The sequence below is a fragment of the Oncorhynchus masou genome, chromosome 30, assembly GCF_036934945.1.
Source record: "Oncorhynchus masou masou isolate Uvic2021 chromosome 30, UVic_Omas_1.1, whole genome shotgun sequence".
Classification (NCBI taxonomy): domain Eukaryota; kingdom Metazoa; phylum Chordata; class Actinopteri; order Salmoniformes; family Salmonidae; genus Oncorhynchus; species Oncorhynchus masou.
The window spans coordinates 37,137,033-37,149,990 of record NC_088241.1 but is presented as its reverse complement, the minus strand read 5'-3'; the positions used below and the strand labels follow the sequence as shown (position 1 = coordinate 37,149,990).

Here is a 12,958-nt window from a genome sequence, read left to right as displayed (position 1 = left end):
AGAGGATGAGACGGAGAGAGAGAGGGTGAGAAATAGCATTGATACTAATAACATTCACATATGTATTTTTTTTGTAATTTCATTTTTAAAAGGTACATTTTTTCAACTGACATCATCAATGTCAAATTAATCTCCCTGTGAAGGGCAAGTTAATTTATTTCAATTATAATGTATATATTCCATCTTAATTTGGTTTTTCACAAGATGCAAATATTGGTATACTAATCGACATGAACTCACACAACCACCTTTGAATATGTTTTCAGAACGTTAAGCGCATACAGTATACTGCACAAGGCTCGGTATTGCATAATCGGAAATAACTAATAGAATCAAAATCAAATCAAATCAAATTAATTTATATAGCCCTTCGTACTGATATCTCAAATTGCTGTACAGAAACCCAGCCTAACACCCCAAACAGCAAGCAATGCAGGTGTAGAAGCACGGTGGCTAGGAAAAACTCCCTAAAAAGGCCAAAACCTAGGAAGAAACCTAGAGAGGAACCAGGCTATGTGGGGTGGCCAGTCCTCTTCTGGCTGTGCCGGGTGGAGATTATAACAGAACATGGCCAAGATGTTCAAATGTTCATAAATGACCCGCATGGTCCAATAATAATAAGGCAGAACAGTTGAAACTGGAGCAGCAGCACGGCCAGGTGGACTGGGGACAGCAAGGAGTCATCATGTCAGGTAGTCCACAGGCATGGTCCTAGGGCTCAGGTCCTCCGAGAGAGAGAAAGAAAGAGAGAATTAGAGAGAGCACACTTAAATTCACACAGGACACCGAATAGGACAGGAGAAGTACTCCAGATATAACAAACTGACCCTAGCTCCCCGACACATAAACTACTGCAGCATAAATACTGGAGGCTGAGACATAGAAGCCCCCTGCCTTCCCACCCCTATCAAGATAGGTCATCTGTACATCTGGTTCTGACCCTGTCCTCCCCTTCCCCCTGCTCCTTGTCTTTGGCGCCCTGCTCGGTAACTTTGGTCTTAATGGGACATCAAAGGGCAGAGTCAGGGTAATATGGTTCTGCTTGATGGAAGTCTTTCTCGGGCTGTCACACACATCCCTGGTCTGGGGCCTGGGCTAGAGGTTTGTGCTAGGGGTTTGGACTGGGACTGGGGGCTAGGGTTTGGCCTGGGGATGGGACCCGGGATGCAGTGTGTTCCATTAGTGGCGGCCGTCGACTAAACAGTCAGTTGCCTTCTACACTTCATATTAACTAGGCTTCTTTTCATTTCAAAGTTCAAACTCACTAGTCCGATCTCCTATATCCCTTTGCCATTCATAAATCATGCAACGTTGTTATATGTCCATGTTATCACGTCGGTACAAGTAAACCAAAGGATTTCCTAGGATGTTGGGGCTTGCCAGACAGTGACGCTAATTGAGTGACTCTCATCTCGTCAGTCAGTGTTGCCTACCGAATCGCATCGGTGAGAGAGCCATTCATTTGGCTCCCTAATTTGCATAGGCTACTGGTAGACCTAGGCTTTCTGGCGATTATCTACAGATCAATTATGAAAACATTAGTTGAAGATGGGGAATCATCACTGAAGGAACAATACATAGTGGAGAGCCTCATTTTGGTCCAAATATGATAATAAGTGCCCTCACGGAATCCAGGCATTAAAATGGAATTCAACAATATTCAAAAATGTATTGACCTTAGTAGGGAATCAATTAATTAGAAAATTTATTAATTAGCCCAAGTTTATCATAAGACATGAACAGAATGCATCAGTGATTCATGTTTCCTGCAACTTTCTGAAGAGGCAATGATAATGCCGTGTGTGTGTGTGTGTGTGTGTGTGTGTGTGTGTGTGTGTGTGTGTGTGTGTGTGTGTGTGTGTGTGTGTGTGTGTGTGTGTGTGTGTGTGTGTGTGTGTGTGTGTGTGTGTGTGTGTGTGTGTGTGTGTGTGTGTGTGTGTGTGTGTGTGTTTATCACTTTGTGTAGCCGTTAACGATTATGCTAACGAAACAGTATTCTGGTAGATTGATAGGCTTTCCCAAAAACTTTATCACTGAAATGTACCTGGCAGAATGATATCATGATTATTTTCATCATTACTGTGGGTATTTGTTTTGCAAACTCTACCATCACATGTGCACAAGAAAACACTGCTAAACAACAGCCTCTTGCTAGGTGCACACCTGAATTAAAGGGTTTTAACTTAAACCCAAAAATCTACATTTCTCAAAATTTTTCCAGAGCTCAAAAGTGGTCTGCTGGTGTGGTTTAAGCATTGCTGTGGACTTAGAACATCCAGTTTTGTGGTTTTTCTATGTACAAATGTGATTTTGAGACCGAAAACCTGAATTAAAAAAACAGGGAAAAATGGAAACCTGGAAAAACTAAACGGAGAAAACAGAATTTGGGAAAGAACAAAACGTATTCGGGCAAAACATTAAACAGATTTTATAGGTCCCTACCTAATGATAATTGTAAAAAAATATATAAAAAATAGGCTATGTCAAATCAGAAAGTTATAATACTTGACCCTGATATAGCCCTTTAATTTTTTCAATGTAACCTTTAATACATTTTCCAAAATAATGTTGGTTATTTACTTCATTTTTCTGTTTAATAAAGTACATAATTTGTGACAAGTCATATCTTGCAGTAAAACTGTAAATAACACTTTAAAGAAGACAGGTTTAAAAATGGTTTTAATGTTCTCTTACTTAGAAAATGGTCCTGATCATATAAGCCTAGACCTACTGTAGACGATATCCAAAACAAGGCATCAAGGCATTAGAATGTACCAGAGGCCATCAAAATAGAGCTACACTTCTGGAGAGAAATAAATACCCCACTGGACCCTCCCAGCCTGGGGGTGCCTGGTTGGCTACTTTTCTATTTGGCTGGCTACTCTATGTACGTGTGGAAAACACTGGCTGGGACCAGACCCACAGGTTTTTGTTATGTTGAGCAATGAGCAACCCAGAGTATGAGTGGCCTTTCCATCTTTGTCTGGTGTGAGGCTCATCTGCTCTTGAGGAGTGTGAGGCCTTGTGTTTCCAAACAGAATGAAAAGCCCAGAGGCCCAGACATAAAATCCCACATTCTCCTTCTTCTTCCTCCCCCTCTTCTTCGTCTTCTTCTTTACTCCAGAGTGTGTATTGTACACAAGAATGAGAATTTCACTCCAAAGCCTTTTTTCTTGTTAGAGGAGATTCTCCCCTCCTAAACTTGAGAATCCAACACTTCTGAAACATGAAAGTATTGGAGCACTTTGAGCTGGGAGTCCAGCTGCCTTAACCGGTCCCTTTCCTCCCTCCCCTCTCTCCCCTTTTTCAAAAAGTCTCTAAGGGCTTGAGGATTTCTCTCCCTCTCTCTATTTATTTTAGGGGGATTAAATCTCAAATGAGCCCCTCCAACTCGCCATTTATTAGAAACTCCAACAACAGTCTGGTTGTTGAAGTCATTCGAGCTTAAGGTGAAAGGAGATTTTCAAACCAGTGTTCACTGCTAGTTGCTACCACTCTGTTTGTTACTCAGACATAACATCCCGTAGCTCACATAACTTGCTGAGTTTTAAAATGACACAACGTAATTAAATGCACATGGAAGGTGAACTACATCACATCCAGAATTTTTTTTTTTCAAAATCATACCAAGTACAGTAAATTGGCTTGATTTTGCACACATCATTCTGAAATCTGATTCTCTAAGATATATCAGAATTTAAGCTTCTGAAAACTTGAATCACAGTTGGGCATAGTGTAGTGCTGCTACTACAATGCATGGTTCCAATGTAAGCGGTGCTCAGTTTCTTTGATTGCATCATTCATTGTACAAGGTTCCCTGCTCCAGAAATATCTCCATGCATACATTATTCTAGTGAAAACAGTCAGTGGCTCCTGGCCAAGTCTTTCGAGGGATGAATGTAATAATTTTCAATCACTGTGCCGTTCCAAAGGGAGCCGGTAGAAAGGAGATTGACAGATGTGAGCTGGATTAATCTGCTGCTTTGAACTCAGTCCAATTTGCGGTCTGTTGCAGGTGCTAAAGAGATTGATATTGCCGCTACCCTAGAGCACTTGAGAGACCAAAGAGCCGGCATGGTCCAGACAAAGGTAAGGTCCCTGGCTCTGAGCGGGAAAGGGAGGGGGGAATGGGGGGTGGTTCATGTCATTCACACAGAGGTGCATCTAGTTCACGGGTAAGCGCATAATGACATGAGCCTTACGGAAATGAAATGATCAAGCGATTTCATAGGTTGCTTGAAATGATCAAAACCATTTCTTTACTGGAGGAGCTATTTTGAATTATACTCAGTCAGTTCATACTCCAAATCACAAACGAGGAGGTTTATGTCCACAAACACCGAGGGCTGGTTTCCCTGACATATATAAATGCCTAGTTCTGGATTAAAAAGCATGCTTAGTGGAGAATCTCCATTGAAATGGCTATTTAGTCCAGGGCTAGGCTTAATTTCTGTCTGGGAAACCAGCCCTGAGCCCTCAGAGTTTAAGATCTCCAAGCGGATGTAAGTGGTTGGCCTTTTGCAACTTACTAAACTCATGTAATTCTTGTTTGCCTCTGGACTTTAGAGAAGCCTCTTAACTCCAATTCCCCTGTTCTTAACTCAAATAATTTAACTCATTTTAGCGAGGGAGGTTTGAAACGTCTCATTACAATCAAGTGGGTTCTCTGGAGAATTTCTGTATTTAAACAGACAATAGTCTCTCATTTATGAACACTGAATTATTATGATGGGCAGCGAAAGCTTTTTGTGTCTTTTTAAGACAGACGCAATAAAGCTCCGGAATATCAATTAAGGCAAACTCAGTGCAAAATTAGGACATATGACATTTGTGAAAGTTGTTTACTAAAAGACTGGAGACTTCCTGAATGTTTTATTTATGTAAATTATATTGATTTAATCCAGCTTTCCCTGAATCCCATTTACCAGTGACTCAGGTCTCTGATTGGAGCTAGTTAAGGAAGTTTTCATTTTGGCAAAAATAAATGTTTAAAGTCTTTTACTAAAACATCTAAGGGCAAATTAAATTACATCAGAGAACTAGCAATATTATTGATGTGGTGCCTCACTGTTTCATGAAGAGCATAAATTGGAGATTGTAGGATTTAGGACAGCTTTTAGCTGTACAATATATACAACATTAGCTGTTCTGGTCTTACATGTAGATAGAAGTGTCAGATATTACAGCGTTACACTTTTTGTGATACCAATAGACAATACTTACTCTATGCTCAAGCAAGCATCCTGTAACTTCGTGGTGAAGACAGAGGTTTGACTCCCTCTGGTGGTGGAAATGTAAAACCCTCTTCCTAGGCCACCATAATGCACCTTAAAGCTGAGATCTGAGATAGGCGAAGCGGCATCAATCTATTTTTTAAATTAACTACAGCTATTAAAGGTCCTGTATAAAGAAATATAAAAATAGAAACAACCTGAGCAACAAAAAAACTGTCGACATTACTTGTTGTAAAGAACTCCTCAGTATAGATTTTATTATTACCCGAGGCAAAAATGTGGCATGTTTTGTGTTGACAATTCTGAAGCCGGATTCTTGTGAACGCCTACCTCTCTTCAGTAAGTTTATTTTAGCGCCTGCAGGCTGAATGAGAGTTGAGGTGTGGAATGTGAAACAGTAGGTCTTCAGGGTGAAAATCGACCGGCCCTGTTGTGCTCTTCAGGGAGCAGAGTGAGTCACACACAAACACACACACACACACAAACACACACTTGAGAGAAGATTTGACTTAGGCCTAGATTCAATCAGTTCATGCGCTAACCCGCGCTAGCCAACACCTGTGTAGCTGGTGTTTTGGAGATGTCGGAGGTGTAACTGCACTGAAGCTATCAAATCGGTGAACAGCTGCTCTTGTGGTCATTGTCTAGAAGCCACACCCGTTCCAAACACATAAGTTCCGAACGGGAAAGTGTAGGCTATATAGAAATAATGATACTCAAATAAATAACAAAAATGAAATAATCAGCATTTATATCAGCCTAATCGAGGTGTAGATTACATCACACATGCCATTGTTCAAACTTGCAACATGGCTACATGTGATTTTGACATGTGACTTGGTGCGTCCAATGGCAACGTCCAGTGATAGGTAAAACGCCGGGAGCCGCTTGTGCATTTGACACCTCTGACGCAGTTCCGCTGCCAGAACATCAGCTATGCATGCGGGTGTCGTCTAGCATGGATGTGATTGAATCTAGGCCTTTAGAAGCTTTTTTTAAAGACATCCCTGGCTGGGTCTACAGTGGCACTGACTTCCCTCACACACTCAGAGAGGGAGCTCGGAGAAGGGCACAACTGCTCCCTCCATTGTCTCTGTAGCCACAACACAACAAGGGGGCATTAGACAAAGTGTCACTACGATATGACTCACTGACAGTCGTAAACCTTTACACACCGGACAAGAGGTAGTTATAAACCAGCCACTGAACAACTCTCTCTCTCTCTCCACAGGAGCAGTTTGAGCTTGCGCTGACAGCCGTAGCGGAGGAGGTGAATGCCATCCTTAAAGCACTTCCACAGTGAAACTCGCCGCCGCCCCACACCGTGCCACGTCTCGCTGTCTAAACACGTGTTTTTCTGCCCACTCAAGTCTGTCATCTCGCTTTTGTCCCAAATGGCACCCTATTCCCTACGTAGTGCGCAACCTTTGAACAGGGCCCATAAGGGTCTGGTCAAAAGTGGTACACTATATAGGGAATAGGGTGGTGCCATTTGGGACATACATACCTATCTTCTCTTGTTTCTCTCTCCTCTGATTCTCGCTCTTGGTATACTTATGAATGTTGTGCCAGATACTTGACCGACCTGGTCTTCTTAAGTGTGATGTATTCCTTTTGCAGTTGTGTTCCTGTACCACTTACAGATAGCTAGACAAAGTCATGTGTGTTCTCTCTCTCTCTTTGTGATCTGAATAATCTATTATACTCAGAATCAGATAATTGGTTATTGATGTGTGAAGAATATGATATTGTATTCAAGGCCTGAACATCTGTGTCATGTATATAGAGAAGATGCTTCAAAGCACAATGTCGAAGTGATCTTTACTATTAAAGTTCTGAACCACATTCTATGGCCCTGTTCAAATACATTGGAAATGTATCCTTCCTTCCTTGAGAATCTGTAAGTGATATACACTACCGGTCAAACGTTTTAGAACACCTACTCATTCAAGGGGTTTTTCTTTATTTTTACTATTTTCTACATTGTAGAATAACACATATGGAATCATGTAGTAACCAAAAAAGTGTTCAACAAATCAAAATATATTTTATATTTGAGATTCTTCAAAGTAGCCAGCCTTTGCCTTGATGACAGCTTTGCACACTTGTCATTCTCTCAACCTGCTTCACCTGGAATGCTTTTCTAACAGTCTTGAAGGAGTTCCCACACATGCTGAACACTTGTTGGCTGCTTTTCCTTCACTCTGCGCTCCGACTTTTCCCAAATCATCTCAATTTGGTTGAAGTCGGGTGATTGTGGAGGCCAGGTTAACTGATGCAGCACTCTCCTTCTTGGTAAAATAGCCCTTACACAGCCTGGAGGTATGTTCGGTCATTATCCTTTTGAAAAACAAATTATAGTCCCATAAGCCCAAACCAGATGGGATGGCGTATCGCTGCAGAATGCTGTGCTAGCCATGCCGGTTAAGAGTGCCTTGAATTGTAAATAAATCACAGACAGTGCCACCAGCAAGGCACCCCCACACGATAACACCTCCTCATCCATGCTTTACGGTGGGAACTACACATGTGGAGATAATCTGTTCACCACACCGCGTCTCACAAAGACACGGCAGTTGTAATCAAAAATCTATAATTTGTACTCCAGACAAAAGGAGAAATTTCCACCGGTCGAATGTTCATTGCATGTGTTTCTTGGCCCAATCTAGTCTCTTCGTCTATTTGGTGTCCTTTAGTAGTGGTTTCTTTGCAGCGATTTGACCATGACAGCCTGATTCACTCAGTCTCCTCTGAACAGTTGATGTTGAGATGTGTCTGTTACATGAACTCTGTAAAGCATTTATTTGAGCTGCAATTTCTGTGGATAGTAACTCTAATGAACTTATCCTCTGCAACAGATGTAACTGGGTCTTCCTTTCCTGTGGCGGTCCTCATAAGAGTCAGTTTCATTGTAGCGCTTGATGGTTTTTGTGACTGCACTTGAAGAAACTTTAAAGTTCTTTACATTTTCCTGATTGACTGACCATGTCTTAAAGTAATGATGGACTGCCGTTTCTCTTTGCTTATTTGAGCTGTTCTTGCCATAATATGGACTTTATGGCAAGAACAGCTATGGACTTTTACCAAATTGGGCTGTCTTCCGTATACCCCCCCTACCTTGTCACAGCACAACTGATTGGCTCAAATGCATTAAGAAATTCCACCTATTAACTTTTAAAAAGGCACACCTGTTAATTGAAATGCATTCCAGGTGACTACCTCATGAAGCTGATTGAGAGAATGCCAAGAGTGTGCAAAGCTGTCATCAATGCAAAGGGTGGCTATTTGAAGAATATAAAATATAAAATCTATTTTGATTTGTTTAACACCCCTCGAAGATCTCCCTAGAAAGGAAGGAACCTAGGAAGAAACCTAAAGGAACCAGGCTCCGAGGAGTGGCCAGTCCTCTTCTGGCTGAACCACCACCCTATCGCTTTCCCCCAATCCAACCGATTCATATCTGTGACAACTTGAAATAGGAAGGAAGTGTTTAAACAGGGCCTGTATGTGAGGCTCGATTTAGTCAGATACGCTTTAGCTAATATCCGCATAGCAGTTGTTTTGACTGTGTCGGAGGTGGAACTGCGTTAAGAGCTGTCAAATCCACAAGCAGCTCCCGGCATTATACCTAAAGCGGACAATGCCATTGGCTGCGCAGTCGCATGAACAGAAATCCCATGCAGCAATGCAGTTCGAACCCTTGAATGTGAGATGTTATTTTGTTGAATGATTTTTCAATTCGATCATCATTATTTCTATATAGCCTACAATGTCTCGTTGTGAACTTATAACACGATTGGGGCGGGTGTGGCTTCATGACAATGACTAAGAGCAGCTGCACGCCGATTTCATGGCTCCAAGGCAATTCAACCTCCGACACAGCCAAAACATCCGCTATGTGGGTGTCTGCAATCGCTGGTTAGTGCTTGATCTGATTTAATCTAGTTGTTCTCTTGTGCAGACTGCTTTTGTTTGTTATGTACATTGTTTTGTATATTCATTTAATACCGTTAATATATAAAAGCACTGAAATGTAATGATTATCAATACAATCAGTGTACAAAACATGAAGAAGACCTTCCTAATATTGAGTTGTTTTGCCCTGTTACCCTCTGAATGACAAACATACACAATCCATGTCTCAATTATCTCAAGGCATAAAAATCCTTCTTTAACTAAGCTGTCTCCTCCCCCTTCATCTACACTGATTGAAGTGGATTCAACAAGTGACATAAATAAGGGATCATAGCTTTCACCTGGTTAGTCTATGTCATGAAAAGAGCAGGTGTTCTTAATGTTTTGTACGCTCAGTGTAGAGTGAGCAATATAGATATTAACAATATGATGTGATATGATTAACCTAAATTATATTGGCATTGTTAATATGTTTGTTTTGTCCTCTTAATCGACAGAATATTGTGACTCATGTGTACAGGTAAAGTCCATGTATAGAATATAAATTATTGGAAGCTTGTTGTGCTATTAAAATGTTTTACTGAACTTGTTAATGAAAATTATATATTTTGTGTGGAAAGAAAATTCTATCAGATTGATAATAAACCATAGAACGGTTGACCAGACATGTGTCTGTCAATTGGTCCAATACTGTAGATCTTTCGAAAACATTAAAAGGGCGAAGTACCAATGGCATTTGATCAGCTGAATAAAAGCCAGCTTCTTTTACCAGAGGGTGATCATTGACTGAATGCCATGCCTGAAATAAAGATGGATACCCACACGCAGATGAATTCTCCTGCAGTTTTATTTTGCAACGAATCCACCTGAAGGTCTTCAATAGGCTTAACCCCCGTGAAGGAAGCAGTGATATTTTTTAGAACTCCATGCCTGGACAGATGAAATGATTGGCTCACCGCCTTTTGTCAGTTGAGAGACAGGGCAGGCAATGAAACAGATAATCAGCCCAGTGATTTACATTAGAGGGTAATACCAGGAGAGACATTTCTGGGCAGCAGTCAGATTGTCTTCATTTCTTTTTTACCCCTTTTTTTCTCCCCAATTTCGTGGTATCCAATTGGTAGTAGTTACAGTCTTGTCTCATCGCTGCAACTCCCGTACGGACTCGGGTGAGGCAAAGGTCGAGAGCCATGCATCCTCCGAAACCTAACCCGACCTCACTGCTTCTTGACATAATGCACATCCAACCCAGAAGCCAGCCGCACCAATGTGTCGGAGGAACACTGTACACCTGGCAATCTGGTCAGAATGCACTGCGCCCGACACAGGAGTCGCTAGTGCGCAATGAGACAAGGTTATCCCTCCCTAACCCAGACGACGCTGGGCCAACGGTGCGCCGCTCCATGGGCCTCCCAGTCACAGCCAGCTGCGACAGAGCCTGGGCTCGAACCCAGAATCTCTGTTGGCACAGCTAGACCTCTGTGCCACCCAGGAGGCCCTTGATTATCTTCATTTCAATCTCACATCAGGTTTGTGTAGCCTCTTGCACCGAGAGCAGGGCACTTGATCATCTTTACTTCCTAAGTTGTCATAGCACTTTTTAGGTTTCTGAAAGTTGTTGAGCACATGGTGGCTGTCCATATTCCTACTCACAAGTCATTGCCGTACACTTGTGCATAACTATTCATTTTGGAGACGTTTACTCAGGATCAGCATTTCTACCAGACCGACAGAAGAAGAAAGCGAACGAGGGACAAGGATATTGCCCAGCAGCGCAAACTAGTTAAAAACCTTATTCGTTTGTGAAGAAGATCAAAGTTATCAGGGCCTTGGATAGACATGAGAGACTGCCTCAGCAATTTTCTCCCCATTCATTCTCAACAACACCAGGCCCTTTTTTTTGGGGGGGGGGTCCTGGAAAGCATCCCAGCCAGCTCCCAGTAAACACTTGGGATTTCCGTATGCTCTCTGTGGCCAAGTGGCATGTTTGTAAGCCCGTTGTGTTACTCATCCATTGATCAGCAGGTGTTTGGTTCTGTAACAACAACCCACCTCTATGATTCACAGCCACAAAGCAGCTGCTTGAACAGCTGAGTAAGTTGTATAGTGTAAAACTCTCCTTTCACTGCGATAATCGCATCTAAAACTACCTAGCCTGGCCAATCGGATTCCACCCGCGATTGGGAATTTGACATTGCACCTTGTAATTCAACCAAACCAACACCAACCAAGTAATGAAGTCAAGAGCAATACCGCGACGTAGATGTACACAGAGGCCCTATTGATTGGGGAAGTATTGAGTTTGCTAAGACCCGCGCACAAATGTGACCATGAATTTACAAGTGTATTAAGGGATTGAGAGTTAGCAGTAATTAAAACGAAGTAGTGGTTGGGAGTCAGAGGAGAGGAGAGCACGTGAGAACATTAAAAGGGTGGGTTGTTACAGATTTTAAACTGGTTGGTTCGAGCCCTGAATGCTGACTGTGCCACAGGTATGAAAACATGTATTTTTACTGCTCTAATTAAGTTGGTAACCAGTTTATAATAGCAATAAGGCACCTCAGGGATTTGTGGTATGTGGCCAATATACCACGACTAAGGGCTGTTTCCTGGCACGCCGTGTGGCGTTGTGCATAAGAACAGCCCTTAGCTGTGGTATATTGGCCATATACCTCACCCCCTTGGGCTTAGTTTATTTGTATTTATTATGGATCCCCATTAGCTGCTGTCAAGGCAGCTAATCATCCTGGGGTCCAGCTAAAATAAGGCAGTTTATACAATATTATTACAATTACATTACAATACATTCACAACAGATTCTATAACACATTAAGTGTGTGCCCTCCGGCCTCTACTCTACTACCACATATTTACAACACAAAATCCATGTGTACATGTGTGTATAGTGCGTATGTTATCATGTGTGTGTATGTGTGTCTGTGCCTGTGTTTGCGTCTCTTCACAGTCCCCGCTGTTCCATAAGGTGTGTTGTTATGGTTTAAAAAAAATCTGATTCTACTGCTTGTATCAGTTGCCTGATGTGGAATAGAGTTTCATGTAGTCGTGGCACTATGTAGTACTGTGCGTCTATTCTAGACCTGGGGACTGTGAAGAGACCTCTGGTGGCATGTCTTGTGGGGTATGCATGGGTGTCCGAGCTGTGTGCCAGTAGGTTCAAACAGACAGCTCGGTGCATTCAACATGTCAATACCTGTAACAGAGTGGATTGTAAAGAGCATTTTAAGTGCAATTGAAAAGGTCTGAGACTGAACAGGTCCACTTGTCGTTCAGGGTTTGGTCTGTGTCTTAGGGACCTGCACTATTATCAAAGGATAATTGGGTTTTCAAGCTACTCGTTTGGGGTCTGAGTGCGCCATGCACTTGAGGATAGTTTCAATATTTAACGTTGTTGCTGGGACAGATACATTTTCCTATTTGACATCACTCATTCCTCCCATTTCTGTACCCTTGGACCAGGACCTGTCATACTCACGGACGGACCACGTTGTGAAAGTACAAACAAATGCCAGACAGTTGAGTCCGATGGAGCTGTCACGCTAGACTAGAGGAAGCATCCTAGCTATCTGGAAATGTTAAAATCCCTAGTCACTTGGTTAAACCAATGGTCATTAAAAAAGCTATGCACTTTTTCATTTTGTAATATTTAACTACTTGAAACGTATTCATCCTCCCAAAGGAGAGAAGGCAGAGTAGCAAAAGGCAATGGAACACACTAGGTAAGCGACAGCAGGAGAAAGCAATTACCATGAATACATTTTCTAATAAAATTGTATCCTTCGGATGATAAG

The 12,958-nt window shown here is 42.0% G+C and overlaps 1 protein-coding gene across 1 annotated transcript in view; it reads left to right on the top strand.

Annotated features, from left to right (window-relative positions):
* The window catches only part of LOC135522601 (receptor-type tyrosine-protein phosphatase N2-like), a 280,479-nt gene extending 270,503 nt beyond the window's left edge, over positions 1 to 9,976 (top strand). The window contains exons 21-22 of the mRNA XM_064949026.1: positions 4,016 to 4,089; positions 6,466 to 9,976. Coding sequence (XP_064805098.1) covers positions 4,016 to 4,089; positions 6,466 to 6,537 — 146 coding nt within the window. The 3' untranslated portion in view covers positions 6,538 to 9,976. The remainder of the gene's footprint in view (positions 1 to 4,015; positions 4,090 to 6,465) is intronic.
* The last annotated feature ends 2,982 nt before the right edge of the window (positions 9,977 to 12,958 follow it).